Source organism: Etheostoma spectabile, chromosome 8 (genome assembly GCF_008692095.1).
Source record: "Etheostoma spectabile isolate EspeVRDwgs_2016 chromosome 8, UIUC_Espe_1.0, whole genome shotgun sequence".
In the NCBI taxonomy this organism is placed as follows: domain Eukaryota; kingdom Metazoa; phylum Chordata; class Actinopteri; order Perciformes; family Percidae; genus Etheostoma; species Etheostoma spectabile.
This window is the reverse complement of record NC_045740.1, coordinates 5,843,323-5,859,530: the sequence shown is the minus strand read 5'-3', so window position 1 is coordinate 5,859,530 and position 16,208 is coordinate 5,843,323. Positions and strand designations below refer to the sequence as shown.

The 16,208-nt window shown below is 42.0% G+C and overlaps 1 protein-coding gene across 10 annotated transcripts in view; it reads left to right on the top strand.

Moving 5' to 3' along the window:
* tjp1b (tight junction protein 1b) overlaps window positions 1-16,208 on the top strand; it is a 66,075-nt gene that overhangs the window by 42,735 nt on the left and 7,132 nt on the right. For 4 of the 10 annotated variants that reach the window (XM_032523069.1, XM_032523066.1, XM_032523070.1 and 1 more), the window contains 20 exons: window positions 2,740-2,796; window positions 3,291-3,415; window positions 3,533-3,635; window positions 3,890-4,205; window positions 4,563-4,666; window positions 5,230-5,398; window positions 5,513-5,657; window positions 7,997-8,130; window positions 8,723-8,828; window positions 10,314-10,464; window positions 11,095-11,203; window positions 11,293-11,512; window positions 11,759-11,943; window positions 12,040-12,135; window positions 12,265-12,347; window positions 12,438-12,648; window positions 12,726-12,826; window positions 12,930-13,280; window positions 13,603-13,842; window positions 14,932-15,789. In XM_032523069.1, coding sequence (XP_032378960.1) covers window positions 2,740-2,796; window positions 3,291-3,415; window positions 3,533-3,635; window positions 3,890-4,205; window positions 4,563-4,666; window positions 5,230-5,398; window positions 5,513-5,657; window positions 7,997-8,130; window positions 8,723-8,828; window positions 10,314-10,464; window positions 11,095-11,203; window positions 11,293-11,512; window positions 11,759-11,943; window positions 12,040-12,135; window positions 12,265-12,347; window positions 12,438-12,648; window positions 12,726-12,826; window positions 12,930-13,280; window positions 13,603-13,842; window positions 14,932-15,789 — 3,864 coding nt within the window. Of the gene's footprint in view, window positions 1-2,739; window positions 2,797-3,290; window positions 3,416-3,532; window positions 3,636-3,889; window positions 4,206-4,559; window positions 4,694-5,229; window positions 5,399-5,512; window positions 5,658-6,568; window positions 6,581-7,996; window positions 8,131-8,722; window positions 8,829-10,313; window positions 10,465-11,094; window positions 11,204-11,292; window positions 11,513-11,758; window positions 11,944-12,039; window positions 12,136-12,264; window positions 12,348-12,437; window positions 12,649-12,725; window positions 12,827-12,929; window positions 13,281-13,602; window positions 13,843-14,931; window positions 15,790-16,208 lie in introns of all 10 variants that reach the window. The other 6 variants (XM_032523063.1, XM_032523067.1, XM_032523064.1 and 3 more) reach the window with 5 other exon arrangements.

Below are 16,208 nucleotides of genomic sequence, written 5' to 3'. Positions count from 1 at the left end.
CTCTCTCTCTCTCTCTCTCTCTCTCTCTCTCTCTCTCTCTCTCTCTCTCAATGCTGGACCCTGGATAAATTTGTTTTTGTTTAGTTTTTTCCCCCTAAATTATGTTCAGTTTTTACTCCATTTATGATTCCTTCTGTTATACTCCATTTATGATTATACATTTCATTAAGTTCATGGTGAGTTATTTGAATAGGATCAGACACAGTAAGCATTCTCTAATCATATTTTCCGGAAAACAAAATCACATTTCTCACAACTCCGCTGCAACACAGAGCCTAAACATTATACGTTTGTGTGTGTGCATGTTTGTTATGCTGCATTAATGCCTATAAAGAATTTCCGAAAGTAGGAATGTCAACTGGAAACAAGTACCTCCCATAACTTTGCAGTTTATTGGCAACCATCTATAAATTTAGACAAAATGTTCGAGTTCCCTGCATCAGCGTTTTCACAGTGCTGATCAAGAAGACACAAGGCATAAATCCTACTCTTCAAAGAGGAAACTTTCCAGTGAGAATTCAAGCCTCTGTTTTCAGCATTCTTTTTAATATTCAGATGTCTCTTTTACTTTTTCTAGTGCAGTGTATTCAATGTAAAATGTCGGGGGGAGTTCCCCTGTTGAAACTTTTGTTCCTCCTCCATGTGAGAGTCCCACCATAAGCTGCTTGAGGAGTTTGTGACTGTTACTGCCAAGCTGAGAACGTCTGGGGCCACTTGTGGCGATGTATTCAGCTGCCTGGATGCCCAGACACTAGCTAACTTTTGGCACTTGGCTGACAAGTCACGACAGACACGAGGACGATGTTTTGAAGGAAGCCTTGGTGGTAAAACAAATAAACAGGATGGCAGCAGAGACAGTGAATCATAGAAAAACAAAAAAGACATTGTCTCTCTGAAAGATTTATTTTTCTTCAAATTCTAATATTTAAATATTTTGCCTGTAGCTCATCATAACTTTTGGGAAATGTATAGCCATGCTATTAGGCAGGTTGTCATAATGTTGTGGTGCAGAGGAATCTTCAACATGAAGCTGCTGGTCTGACACCTGCTAGATGTTTTGGGTTTGAAGCTGCTAACAAGGTGGCAATGATGTCAGCTCAGGGTCCAAGCACTGAAACCAATGCTGCTTTTAATGTAAGATTAATCTCCTTTTGTTCATCTGTCATCACACTTTGTTGTATATGCCGCAACATGAGATCACTCTTCCCAATGAGGTGTCAAATAAATTACCAGCCAAGCAGAGGGGAAAATGTGTGATCATCTCACCTATTAAGGTCGCACTCCTCGGATCAATTTACATGACAAATGGGGATTATTGCATTAGGTGCTGTGATGTGGATTGTAATTTCTCCCAAAGGGATGGACCTGATAGTATTTTATAGGCAGCCATTGAATGTACAAAGTGTCGTGGGATTGTGGTGGAGGTAAAGTGCTATAGAAGAAGAGATGAGATAAGAAGTGAGCTGTGGGGGGATGAGGACGATGCTGACCGGCTGAAGGAGTCGACCTTCATCTTATCCTCTGGTTGTTAATGTGACGCAGTGTGTGCTTGGCCTCATTGTATCTAGCAATGTTTTTATCATTGCATTGTTGGATAATTGTATTCAATGCACTGTAAACATGGGGCCTCATACTGTGGATCTACTATAAAGGAGTATGTTGATATTGTGTGATCTGTTTGGCAAGATGTGTGAGTGTACTGCAGATAAAACCAAGCACAACACAGTGCTATCTGTATCACTGTAAATAGGTAAGAGTGTAAAACCTGAAACAAACTCAATAACTGGCTGTGTGCGGCCCTGTATGTGTATAGTGGCTGTGACAGTTTGCATCCTTATTAGATTTTGCATGTGAGGAGCCCAGGAACACAGAGAATGCTTCCCTCTTTTAACAAACCCTTAACTTAGTAGAGTGGAAATGTGTACAGTTTTAGACTGTTGACTGTTTATCATTTTTACTTAATTTTTCTGTGTGGGGTTTTGTTCTCTAAGCATTATGTTTTCCATCCTATATTTGCAGTGCAGGAGTGATACAAATCATAAAATAAAACCAAAATTCCTTGAATGGCTATTTGTTTTCTTAACTTAAGATAATGTTCATACTGCAGAAGCAGTGACTTTACATCAGTGGCAGGAAGCACGAGTGCACACATTAGAAAGGAAATTAGCTAGATTGTGCTGACAACAACATCCACATTATTCACTTGAAAAATATGATGATGATGATGATGGACCATCCTGCAGAACTAGATAAAAGGTTAAATTCACAGTTCTGGTGGAATGCTGCTGTGTAAATCCATTTCAGGAGCAAACTGGCTTGAACACTGATATATTGACTGCAATTTATCAATTTTAAGAAAAATGTTTGCATTGTCTGAAAGAAAAAAAAAATACCAAAATGGTCTGGAGATTAATCGCTAATAATATTAATTGTTAGTTTCAGTCCTATTTAAAATGCTGTGTTTTGTCTAACCAACAGTCCAAAACCCAAAGATATTGAGTTTACCATCATAGAAGACTTGGGAAAACCAAGCTTGAACCAGTGAGCTTTTGCCATTTTTGCATAATTAATTTATTAATTCATTCATTAATTCATAATTTACAGTGAATGACTAAATCTGTGTGGAAGACGGCATCTGTTTTTCCGGGTGCCTAATTTTGCGTCTTTGGCTCTAAACTCGGTTGGACTTCTTGTGTTTATCAATTTCTTGTGTTGATCACACTGTACTGTGTCTTCCAGAGTGCAGCAATGGAGGAGACTGTCATTTGGGAACAGCACACAGTAACACTACACAGGGTAGGTATCCTCCCTCAGATGCTCTTTACATCGGTCCATGTTGAAACTTGTCCTGGTCCCAGTATCTCTATTCTATCTTTGCTTGCACCACCCTCCATATTTTCAGGATCACATCATGTAGCTTACTTTATTGCCAATTGCAGATTTAACAGTTATCTCAGAGCTTTTCTTTTGCATGGTTCTCTCCCACGTTTGTGGCTGTGAAGCCTAAAAAACCTACACACAAACTGCATTTTGTGTATGTTTTGCTTACAAACCACTCAGAAGAAGGCAACTTGCAACTGCTATTAATCTATGTGCTTGCTGGCAGTGAAAAAATACTGATTTTGTGTGTTTTGTAATACTGTAGATTCGATTTAGAGTCTCAGTGGCATATGTTACAAGTTGACCTGCCTTTTGTCAGTCAGTGATGTCAGACCTTTGTATAATGTTCAGGATTTTAGACCGTACATACTGCTAAATCAACATCCTAATCTATGTTTCTCTGTGTGCAGGCACCAGGGTTTGGCTTTGGGATAGCCATATCAGGAGGTCGGGATAACCCTCATTTTCAGAGTGGCGAGACCTCCATTGTCATCTCAGATGTGCTGAAAGGAGGCCCAGCAGAAGGCCTACTGCAGTAAGATTTTGTTCTATTAATAGAAGTGCGGTCAGATTGCTAGTTATTCGTATTAAATTACCCTTCCTGCTCCAGGAAGACTCCAGCATGTCGCGTATCTCTGTGTCCCCTCTCTAGGGAAAATGACAGAGTTGTTATGGTTAATGCTGTCTCCATGGACAATGTGGAGCACGCGTATGCAGTCCAGCAACTTCGTAAAAGTGGGAAAATTGCCAAAATTGTGAGTGTAAAATTTCCATTAAGAATTCCTTTAGGAAACTATTTGGTTAGTTGTTGAAAGTAAAACTAAAGTCAAAGACTACAATGTGTTGTCCCATGTATATTAACATGTATGTCATTTAGACATACATGTTAATATACATAGAACATTTCATATAGACCTTTGTTATATATTTCACAATTGATTAATGGAGAAATATACATGATTGATTCTTCTTACTGTAACTGATCTCATATCTCATTTCCTTTGGCCAGACAATCAGGCGTAAGAGGAAGGTGCATGTTCCCATGGGCCGCCTAGGGGAGAGGGAAACTATGTCAGAGCATGACGAGGAGGAGGACAGCTATGATGAAGAGATATACGAGACGCGGAGCGGACGCAGCGGCGCTTACAGTGGAGTGGGCGGGGCCATGGGCAGGCGCAGCGGCCGAAGCAGCGGGCGAAGGGACCGCGAACGTGAACGCAGCGGCTCGCGAGAGCGAAGTCTCTCCCCGCGTTCAGACCGCCGCTCACACAACCTGCCCCCACGTCCTGCAAAGGTCACACTTGTCAAATCCCGCAAAAATGAAGGTGAGGCTCACAAAGTCGGGGATAATGAAAAGGAAGACAGAGTTTTTTTTTAGATAATCCAGGAAATCACCTGCCATTTTATTTACGAATCTATTACCAGACAGCCACCCTTTAAGGAGAGACTAAGAGATCCAAATCAGCATTGGTCAACTGCCAGAGTAAACAAAACTTGCCAGCCACAGCAAAATCCAAGTTTCTTGAAGTAAATCTAAGTAAAAGAGCAATTAATCGTCTTTAATCAGTACTGTTAATCCCAGTGGGAGCAGCAGCTTGACAGGAAAGTGCAGTCAGTGCGGTGTGGACACGTGAACTCTGTGCTAACATGGTCTTTGTTGCTGTCGTTCACTTTGTAAGCAGAATATGGCCTGCGCCTGGCCAGCCACATCTTTGTCAAGGACATTTCCCCCGAGAGCCTGGCAGCCAGGGACGGCAACATCCAGGAAGGAGATGTTGTTCTGAAGGTGAGGAAGAGGGAGACAAGAAGCCTGGTGAACATTTTCATTTTTGTATTGATGGAGATGGAGAGAAGAATTGTTTACTGTTCTGGAATTGACGAGTACTCACTTTATTGATGTATTAGTCTATATTTTCTAAAGTCTTATGTTGCCTAACAGCACTTAAAGTTGCAGCTTGAGCTGCTTGATGTAGCTTAGTTCTTTTAACAGCTTTATGTAGCTTTTTGTGCATAGCTGTAGCCGTTCTGAATCAATCGTTTCTAACATAATAGCCAGCACTTAGGAAATAAAAGGATACTCAAATGATTAAAGGAAGAATTGTCAAAATGATGTGCAAGTTAGTACTGTACAGCTCATTCTGAAGCTTACAAATAGATTTGACCTTGACAGATATAATCAGTGTTGCACTTAATTTGCATGTGATCTCGTGCTTTAACTTCTCATGACAATTTCATTGGGTTTAAATGTGAAACAAAGAACTCTTTATTTGATGAGTCTTATTTTGAATTGAAATGATCTGTCTGTTCTTTGTTTTGCCATGCCTAATAGCTTCTTTCTGATTATCTCAGATCAATGGCACAGTGACCGAGAACCTCTCCTTGATAGATGCCAAGAAGCTCATAGAAAGGTCAAAGGGCAAGCTAAAAATGGTTGTTCAGAGGGATGACAGGGCAACCCTGCTGAACATCCCTGACCTCGATGATAGCATTCCTTCAGCCAACGCCTCCGACAGAGACGGTGAGAGTGGTGTTAAGTGTTGGATTCAGCTTAAATGGGGCGCAGCTGAAAAGCCAGACTTGTCAGTGTGTATTATGGAATTCAGTTGTTGAACAGTGGCTCTTGTTTGATCAGACATTTCAGATATCCATTCTATGGCATCCGACCAATCCAATCGATCACATGACAGACATCGTAGCAGCCGGTCTCGCTCGCCAGACAGAAGATCTGAACCCTCGGACCACTCCAGACACTCCCCCCCACAAATCAGCAACGGCAGGTAAAGACCATTGTCACACATTTTATATTTTAGGCAACAGTGTAAAATTATAATCTTTCACTTTCATATTGATTCAGTTTTTTGTTTATTTCTACTACTTTCTCTGTGCACTTTATATAAAAATGAGCAACCAAGTACCAACAATAATTAAGATTTTTTTATGTGTTTTGATAATCAACTTTTTTTTTATGGTTGGGAAAACCAGCAATTTGAAGACATCACTGTTGGCTTTTATAAATTGTGATGGGCACTGTTTACTTTTTTTTTTTTTTAAATTGAATGATTTATTGAGAAAATATTCAGCAGATTAATAATAGTTAAAACATTTTTTTTCAGCCCTATATGAATATTTAAAAAAAAATATGGCCATAATGTATATGCTTCTTTTTTTTTCAACATTTATTAAGACAGGCTTTTTTTTGTTTAAGGTTGTGAAGGATTTTCGATTTTATGTTTGGGTTAATTCCAGCCATCAGCCCAGTCAGCAATTCTGGGACTGTAACCTTGTTTGAAAGTACATTATTAATTCTTTACCTTAACTCAAAAGAGCACCAGAGTTGTTCCCCTTTCACATTGCATATTGACCCAAGGAAAATATAACTCAACTGTTAAGCTGCAAAAGAAACCTCTTTGCTCAAAAAACTCTACTTAGTGTAAAAGTTCATTGCTCAACCTATATTACTGTGTGTCTGGAATTTAACATCCTCTGTGATTTTGAAACAAAGCATTTTTTTATTCATCAGTTTAAAAACTGCTAATTAGTTTGAACTGGAAAAGTCTTGATGAGAAAGCTATATGCCAAACACAGGAAAACTGCATTGCAAAAAGCAACAATGCTTATAATAACAGTCTCACCAACACTTAATTAATGAGATTTGTCTGGCCTTTTTATTCCCTCTATACGTCAACAGCTGGAGAATACCGTAAGTTTGTGACCATTACTCAGTGTGAGTAGTTACTAATAGTGGTAGTAAAATAGATGAAGCTTAATAGACAAGTAGTTGTTTTAGGTGTTAGGACTTTAACAAACACATCACTAATTTTCAAATGTATAATTTCTCTGTTGCAACAATGACTGTAGGAGCAAATTATTACTTAATAGAATATTGCTGAAGTGCTGAAGTGATTATAGCATCAATTATTCAGTGACACGTCTTGTTTTGACTTCAGATGACAAGAGTCCTGTGAAAGTGTCATAGGATCCTTGTGTCTCTTGAAAGTTTTGGTTGGCAAACCGCGCGATTGGCACAACGACAATATGGCTCCAACAATGAAGGAACAAAACAATGTCACCAACTGGCTGTGTATGAGTTTTTGTAAGATCTTTCTTAATGTCTGTGGATGTCTGGCTTGATTATGCTCTATTTCGGTTGCAATATATTTTGTGCATGTTAAGATGCCAAAACCAACAATATGTTGTAATGATTTATTTAAGACACGTCTAGGCTACTGGAGCATATTTTAATAAGTATTTTAATTAACAGAGAGGAGATGCTGGGAAAGGATGTTATTGTTTATCTGAACCTGGATCTTTGACCTGTGACCTTTTTTCAGGTCAGGAAATTGGCAGTTAAAAGTAAGGCCTCCTCCTGGATGGGTTGAAAAGAAGTTTGTTCTTCCGCAGCCAGTTCAAACCGAGTCCTGCATGGTTACTTAGTCACTCAGCTTGTGAATAAAAGCAGTATCTTGCCAGTAAAGTTGTGCCAGTGAGTGGGGCAGCCTCTAGCTCACCCAGTAAGAGTTTGTGTCACTATCGAAAAGGTAAAAGCCCCAAATAATAATCTTGAAGAAAAAAAAAAGTTGTGCCAGTGAGCAGCCTTGTCAATCAGAGCCATACAACCTGCTTTGCCTAATTCTATTCCCATCTGAATACTTATTTTCGGGATTGTCAGCCTTGATCAAAACACAAGGAAATTCTGTCATCATTTACTGACTTATAATTGGCCAGGGTCACTTTATGTGGTCTAACTGTTTTAAAACTGGCATCAAAGTCAAACCTTTGCTGGTGTACACCCAGAGCCACACAGTAAAATTCACCTGAAAGACAGAATCCACTCTGACACCTTAGATAAGCTGCTCTAAAAATAGAGCATAAAAGAGTGAAAAGTGGTGACCTTCAGGATTAAGATTCAGACAGTTTTTCCTTTTTGTCTGCAGTCACGAGAAAATTTCATCCAGTCTGGGTTTTGTGTTGAGTTGTTTATGGCCTGTAGTCAAGATGTAGCCTTAAAGCTCCCCTGTTGCCTCCAAGCTCTACATCTCCAGAATACATTATTTATAATGTTACATATTCTTTACATAAAGATAAATTGTACAAAAACCTCTATTTTTGTCTGCAGTCACAGAAGTCGTGATGACGACCGGATCTCGAAGCCGGCTTCAACGCCAGTCAAGCTACCAGAGGAGGTTCCACTGCCCAAACCGAAGGAGTCGGTTATTGCTAGAGAAGAGAAAACACTCCCACCACTCCCAGGTCAGACACAGATCAGCTATTAATCATTTTTTTAGTGATATGTTGGTACACCCATAATTTGTGTCTTGTACCTGTGAGCAAATACATTATGTTGGTGTGGGTTTCCCTGTCCATCATAAGCAGTGCAACATTAAATGATTTCATGACAGTAAAATGAAATCCTGTTTGAACCAGTCATTTTTGCCCTTTTTAAAAGCACGACTATCAGAAAAAAAGTCAGATCCAGACGCCTGCTGAGCCGGGCTGAGTTTGCCTGGAGCCAAGTGAAAATAAACCGTATGAGTTGATCGTGTCTGACGTTCCTCCCCAGCCTGCAGCACTTTGCTGCCTTTCTGTTTGACCTCCCTGCTTAGGACACTCTGTGCCTTGAGTGTGTGTGTTTATGCACAAGTGTGTGTGCGATAACACTTTGCCAGTGTGGGGTTTTGAACAGTTGTGTTCTTTCTTTAGTGTCCTTGTTCTCCGTCTAACATGTTTCTGTGGTATTGCTAGATTGTGACTGTGTTTGAGGGAGTATTTATTTCTTTTTAAACATGTTTTACATGTTTATCATCTATCTTCATCAATAACCATGGTTTGTGTTTTTGTTTAGAGCCCAAGCCGGTGTATGCTCAGCCTGGACAGCCAGATGTAGACCTGCCAGTCAGTCCCTCTGATGCTCCTGTGCCAAGCGCTGCCCACGATGATAGCATCCTACGGTAATATTTACATTATCATATGTCCCACCATCAAATATTAAAGTCTTCTTAAAATCTACAAAACAAAAACTACGCACATACTACTATGTAAATGAACTGTTTTTCTATAGCGCTTTTACATAGTACAGGAACCATTCACACACAAGGTGCCATCAGATAAACACTCACACACATTTACACTCTGATGGCACATCGGGGGCAACTCAGGGACATGGGACTGCAGGACCAGGGATCAAACTACCAACCTTCCGATTGGCAGGCGACCACGGGGTCTTAAAAATAGCAACGGTCTCAGTTTCACTACCGTCATTAAAAAAATGCATTGCACTTATATAGGAGACAATGATTAAATATAATTTATTTAATGCCAAAAAATGCTTATGTGTGGTTGTCATCACCTGACAGTGTGAAGGGGGGGGGGGGCCACTCGCACACTGAGTGACCTGGTCTCGAAGAAGAACACGACTTCTGCAGTTTGGCAGCATTTCGGGTTCCGACCTAATGAGAAGGGAGAGGTGTTTCAATATTAGTGTTTGGTATTCAGTTTCTGAACGGTGTAGGCACAAGCCAACAGTTTGGTGACGCCGTCTGAGCCTTACGTCATAATGTTTAATTAGTCACAGTAATACCATATACAGCGGTAAAATAGGGAGGAGGTTTGACGGTATCAAAATTTTGATACCTCCCAACTCTAGTGTGTGTGTCTCTGTGTGTGTCTTTCTGTGTGTCTCTGTCTCTATCTATGTCTGTGTCTATGTGTCTTCCAAACCAATCCGAGTGCAAAACACGTTGAACTGTGACTGTGTTAACGTTGAAGTAGCTGAAATAAAGCCACTGAATGCTGTTGAGCCAAGATCTGATTCTGGTTGTTGATTAATGCATATTTTTGCTGATTGACTCCCCTATCTGTCCAGATGGGTGGTGCATGGTGCACTGCCATGAGTCTATGAGGCAACGTTTACTCCACATTTAAATTGTGCTTTGGGGTCTCTCTTAGTTATTTTGGGGTACACTGGATCGGTTGAAAGCTACAAGCAGCAATACCGCTGCCCAAGCAATCAGCTCCACCAAACAAGCACGTTTTGAACGGGCACTGTCCTAATCTATATAAATAATTTTGGCTACCACAAGGCATTGATTTCAATGCTATTAAAATTTTTTGTATTTTTTGGCACACACTGGTTTGCTGGCAATTTGAATAAGCAGCTTTGAATATGACTGGATGCACAACTATCAGTGTGCGTGAGACAAACAATTTAGTGTGGTTATTTTTGTCTTCAGCAAAACTGTTGAAATGTAGTAAAATGTTCTGTTGGATATTTCTCTTTCTTCACGGATAATCGTGCATCTTCTGTAATCTCACTGAAGAGTAAATAGTCCAGACATTCATAAATTGAATTTTGCATTGAAAGGAGTGAAATGCCATCAGATATTGTGATGTCAAAGAAAATCAGCCCAACTGTTGTTTTTATTCCCCTCCCTCAGGCCAAGTATGAAGCTGGTGAAGTTCAAGAAGGGGGAGAGTGTGGGGCTGCGCCTGGCTGGGGGGAATGACGTGGGCATCTTCGTAGCCGGAGTGCTTGAGGATAGCCCAGCTGCTAAGGAGGGCCTGGAAGAGGGCGACCAAATTCTCAGGGTGAGATACTTTATTTTTAACACAGCAAGTGTATAACCTGACAGCTGAAATCAAGTGGTTGTTTGTGAATTTAAGAGTTGTAAAAATTTTCCTAGACTTTGAGTTGTTATTAAATGTCACAAAGGATCATTTTTTTCTTCTCCTTATTTTTTACAATGGGTACCTGATAGTGTCTGTAACAGCCATGTTTTATGGAGTATGCATCTTCAAGCTCTTCCCTTTTTTTATTCATGATTTTACACACTGGCGGCTCCAAAATTCCTGTACCTCCAGGCTGGTCTCTTAGCAATGGCCCAGAGGGAGAACACACAGAAATCTGTGTTTCCTCTCGCTGTGTTCGTCCCATTTCCTCAAAGCCATATATCTTTCGGTTTGTACCTCCTCCTCCTTCTTCCAAGTATAAAGAGGAATGGCTTGAGTTTTTGCAGTGCAGTAAAACCTGCAGTTACCCAGGCAATACTGAGAACAGGAAAAGCTATGTAAACCTTCCTCTAAATGGAGATTCACACCTCCTGTCACCCACGCTTTTAACAATGAAGCATACTCCTTTACTTAAGCGTTGAAGTACTCGACAACAGCAAAGTTAGTTTGTCAAATAAAGCAGTAACCTCTTTGTTCCCAAAATTCCAGGTAAATAATGTAGATTTTGCAAACATAATCCGAGAGGAGGCGGTGCTGTTCCTCCTTGACCTTCCTAAGGGTGAAGAGGTCACCATTCTGGCCCAGAAGAAGAAAGATGGTAAGTGAAGTGAGTAAGGAGATGAGACAAGAGATTAATTTATATTGGTCACATCGGCCATTGTTTCTGACTCGCTTTCATCTGTTCAGTGTATCGGCGGATCGTGGAGTCGGATGTTGGCGACTCCTTCTACATTCGGACTCACTTTGAGTATGAGAAGGAATCTCCGTATGGGTTAAGCTTTAACAAAGGTGAGGTGTTCCGTGTGGTGGACACCCTCTACAACGGGAAACTAGGCTCCTGGCTGGCTATTCGCATTGGCAAGAACCACCAAGAGGTGGAGAGGGGCATCATCCCCAACAAAAACAGGTGAGGGCATCCTGACAGACGCACATGTCTGCTTTGCCTTGAATTGTTAGTTATCTCAAAGAGTGACACGCTTGATAAAGGTTTGTCACAACAGTGGACAGTCAGCCCTCTTATTCTTATTAAATTTGGTATGATAATCATTGCCATGTATTGTCCTCCGGTATTGGCAGAGTTAATGTTAGCTGTGCCAAAATTATGACACATTCATTAGCTTGTATTACACGTCTTTCTTCCCTTTATCAACAGAGCGGAGCAGCTGTCCAGTGTGCAATACACTCTCCCCAAAACAGCAGGAGGTGACCGGGCAGACTTCTGGAGGTTTCGTGGTCTTCGCAGCTCAAAGAGGAACCTGAGGAAGAGCAGAGAGGACCTCTCTTCTCAGCCTGTCCAAACAAAGTTCCCGGCTTATGAAAGAGTTGTACTGAGAGAGGGTGAGGAGTCTAACATCTAATGTTATTATCTTAATATGTCAGTGTGAGACTAAAGCTGCATTATGAGTTTGTTAATATTTTTATTCTTTTTTGCAGCTGGTTTCCTGAGACCTGTGGTGATCTTTGGGCCGATCGCTGATGTTGCTCGAGAAAAGCTCTCCAGAGAAGAGCCCGATCTTTTTGAGTTAGCAAGTATGTTTGTATGTATTATACTGCACATACAGTACACTTTAGATCAGTTGATTGTGAACATCAACGTACACTAAACATTTTAGTACTTAAAAATGTTTTTTTCATAAATCCCTCTAACCTTTTTTCCAGAGAGTGAACCTAGAGATGCTGGAACAGACCAGCGTAGTTCAGGAATCATCCGTCTTCACACCATCAAGCAGATCATTGACAGAGTGAGTATGCCTTTTTAAAAACAGCATTGTAGGAGTTTAGATTATTTAGTCACAGATACATTTTTAATCCCTCCTCTTTGTCTCATGAAGGACAAACATGCTGTCCTGGACATTACGCCGAACGCTGTGGACAGGCTGAACTATGCTCAGTGGTATCCAATTGTAGTCTTCCTAAATCCCGATACTAAGCAGGGTGTGAAGAACATGAGGACCAGACTTTGTCCAGAGTCCAGGAAGAGTGCCAGGAAGCTCTATGAGAGAGCCATCAAACTGAGGAAGAATAATCACCACCTGTTCACCAGTGAGTGTGAGAGACTGTACATTTTCTTTTTTTACATGTTTGATTCTTCATGTGACTAAAAATCATTCTTTTTTTAGCCACAATCAACTTGAACAATATGAATGACGGCTGGTATGGAGCTCTGAAAGAAACAATCCAGCAACAGCAGAACCAGTTGGTGTGGGTGTCAGAGGGAAAGGTGAGAGCTGCTTTTTTCATTCCATTTCGCTGAACAATATTTTTTGATTCCTGTTAGTCTGACTGAGCGACACATGAGATGATAATTTCTCTGCTCTGCTAAGGCGGATGGCACAACAGAGGATGACTTGGACATCCACGACGACCGGCTGTCCTACCTGTCGGCGCCTGGTAGTGAATATTCCATGTATAGCACGGACAGCCGCCACACTTCTGACTATGAGGACACAGACACAGAGGGTGGAGCGTACACAGACCAGGAACTGGACGAGACTTTGAACGACGAAGTGGGTCTTCCCACGGAGCCCGCCATCACCCGCTCTTCCGAGCCTGTGCGAGAAGACCCACCTGTGATTCAGGACACCCCTGGTTACCCTGGATATCAGCATCCTGTGCAGCCAGACCCAGCCAGTCGCATAGACCCTGCTGGGTTCAAGATGGCCGCTCAGCAACAGGTAAAGTTCATATCTAGCTTGGCAGCCAGGCCATGTCAGGCTGCACCTTTCAGAGATGGATGAATGGCTAAAAGTACTGCAGAGCTGAGGAATAGCTCCTTTTGTGTTCTCTGTTGTGTCCTGACCTTTGTTAAGATTAAATGTCCTTTGCTAAGTAATAAACATGTTTTAGAAGCTACTGGTATGTTATCTACTAACCACATTCTCTGGCTGGTGTAAAACTGATTCAGTGTAAGGAAGAAGATCATGGTGTTGCGGTGAGCTTTACTTTGTGTGCTCTAGGTGGGCTGTGTTATAAATGTCTCTTAACAATACTTCACAGCAAGATGAGGCTGCTCTGCCCATGCCCTCGTTGCCTCCGACGGTGGTAGCGCCTCCTGCTGTTGAGCAGCCTGTACATCTTGAGGGTATGCACCTCGAGGAGCCGCCTGCTGCAGCCGCAGTTCCTCAGGCTGACTCACTTAGCAGCCCCAGCCCTGCCCCTGAGCTTATTCAGCCCCCACCACCACCACCACCACCACATGAACCCCACCCGTCTGGACCACCTGGTCCAGAACCAAAGGTACCCGCTGTTTCACCAGCCACTCGGACCGGGTCTGGGCCCCAGCCTGCTGTTTTAACTGCCTGTCTTCTCGCACATGCTTTCCACTAGCTCTCTGCATGACATGCCCACACTGTGTGACTCACTGAGCCCACTTTGTGCCTCTGGCTCCCAGAGAAAATGTGCGACAGACTAGTCCACATGCACCACAGTGGGCTGGGAGACCAGAAGGACTGGCACATCTGAGTCTTTGACCAGGATGAAGACATCCACAACCAGCCCTAACTGTTGCCTTTTACTTCCTTTGCATGGCTCCTAATGTTTTTTGGGTTCCTTTCAGCTTTAACTCTCTTCTGTAGATGAACGATAGTAGCACTTACAGTGGCATCGTAATGGTAGATGTGTCGTCTGTTGTAGTGCCAGTAGTTTGACGTTGCACCAGATGCAAACTGAATGTTGGTTGCATGATGAAAGCTAACCTGCAGACAGTACTCTTGGTAATGATTTCCATCAAGCATCTCACCCTATGGAAAAACAAACTTACATCAGCAGATCAGCACACTGCATTGTGTCTTCTGTTTAGTAGTTTTGTCCTGAGTAGGGGTCAACAAATGAATCCTCCTCCATAGGAAGTACTGTAACTTAATTTGCTGTCTACAGGCTACACATCATATGTTTGAAATGAGGCCTTTCAGAAATGTGCAAAATGCTTGTTAGTTCACTATTTATAACATATGTTATTATGTAAAACCCAAATGTGTCCATATGGATTATTATCATCATTCTTGAGAGGCATCTTGTCAAACAGGCATTCAGAACACGTTTTGAATAACGGACAAAGGTTTGCTTGTGTAATTGCACTTTGAATTTACCTTTATTTAATTAAATGGTAGAAGGATTTATTTTGTAATGATTTGGTGAATGTTATACATGGTCAGTTCATCAAGGTTTCAGTTTATATTCCAGAATTGAATGTAATCTTTAAATTGTTCTTAATCTGGTTTTGGGAAAGCATTTTTCCCTGACTGCATTCTGTCTTCCTACCTGGTGATTGTTAAAAGCTCAAACTAATGTTGATATAATGGATGTATCAATTCTGTTTCTTCACAGATGTACAAGAAAGATCTGTACAATATGGAGGACCCCGTGCGAATCAACCATGGCCTGAAGCAGTCTTTGAGCTACAGTCACCAGCCGCCGTACCAGGACAAACAGCCATACCGTGAATATGACCACCCGCCTTACGGATACGATGGAGGCGGCTACACAGAACCAAAGCCTCACAACACTGACTCACACCTGCACTACGACAACCGTGTGCCTCATTACAACGAACAGTGGCCCCCCTATGACCAGCAGACCTCATCCTCCCAGCCCGCAGGGTACCAGCCGGGCCACCAGCAACCCATGGGCTACAACCCACGATCCCCCTATGACGAAGGACCAGGGAGGGACTACAGCCCCCCTCAGCCGCGCTACGATGAGGCCCCACCAGTGGGCTATGATGGCAGACGACGCCACAGTAAACCTGGGCCCATTCGTTATGATGAACCCCCACCCCCGCCCCCAGCTGGCTATGATGCCCGCTCTCCTTATGAGGCAGAATCTCACGGCTTTCCCATTAATTCACCTCGATCGCCGGAGCCCCCAAAGCAGTATTACAGTGACTCTGGTCTGAGGCCCGCCTACATTTCTGGGCCTCCAAACCGGGGTTTTAAGACAGGGATGCATGACTCTATGATGAACTCTGAACCCACAATCCCCCTCCCTAAACCAGAGACCCTGCAATCTCCAGGTGAGCCAGCGATCACTCCGGGCTCCAAACCCCTCCCTCCTCCACCACGGGAAGACCTGGACGAGGACCCGGCCATGAAACCGCAGTCGGTGCTGAACAGAGTCAAGATGTTTGAGAATAAACGGTCTGTTTCTATGGACAGGGCTAAAGAAGGAGGAGAATCAGCACTCAGGGTAAGTTCTTCACAGAGGTGTACAGCTGTCACCTCAGTGGGTCAAAGCTGTGCTATTTATGTTTTAAAGTCCAAAGTAACTTTATCACAGTTATAAGGATTGCTAACATAGTTAGAGTAGTTTCCAAATGGAAAATTGCATCCATGTCACAAACTCAACGAGGTAGATAGGAAATAGAATACTAAAAACCTATGTATAAAAAAAAATACCTAAAGCTTAACTGAAAACTCAACCTAAATGAACAAGAACCATACTGGGTCATGTTAGGTTAAATGTCTGAAAGGAGCCTTTCTTACCTATTAAAGATGTTTACCAATTTCTAATCGGATATTAAAGTATTTCAAAGCAGCAGAAGATAACCAAAAAACTCCACAGAGGCCAAATGCAAACTACAGATGCATGAGTCAAACAACTGCAGA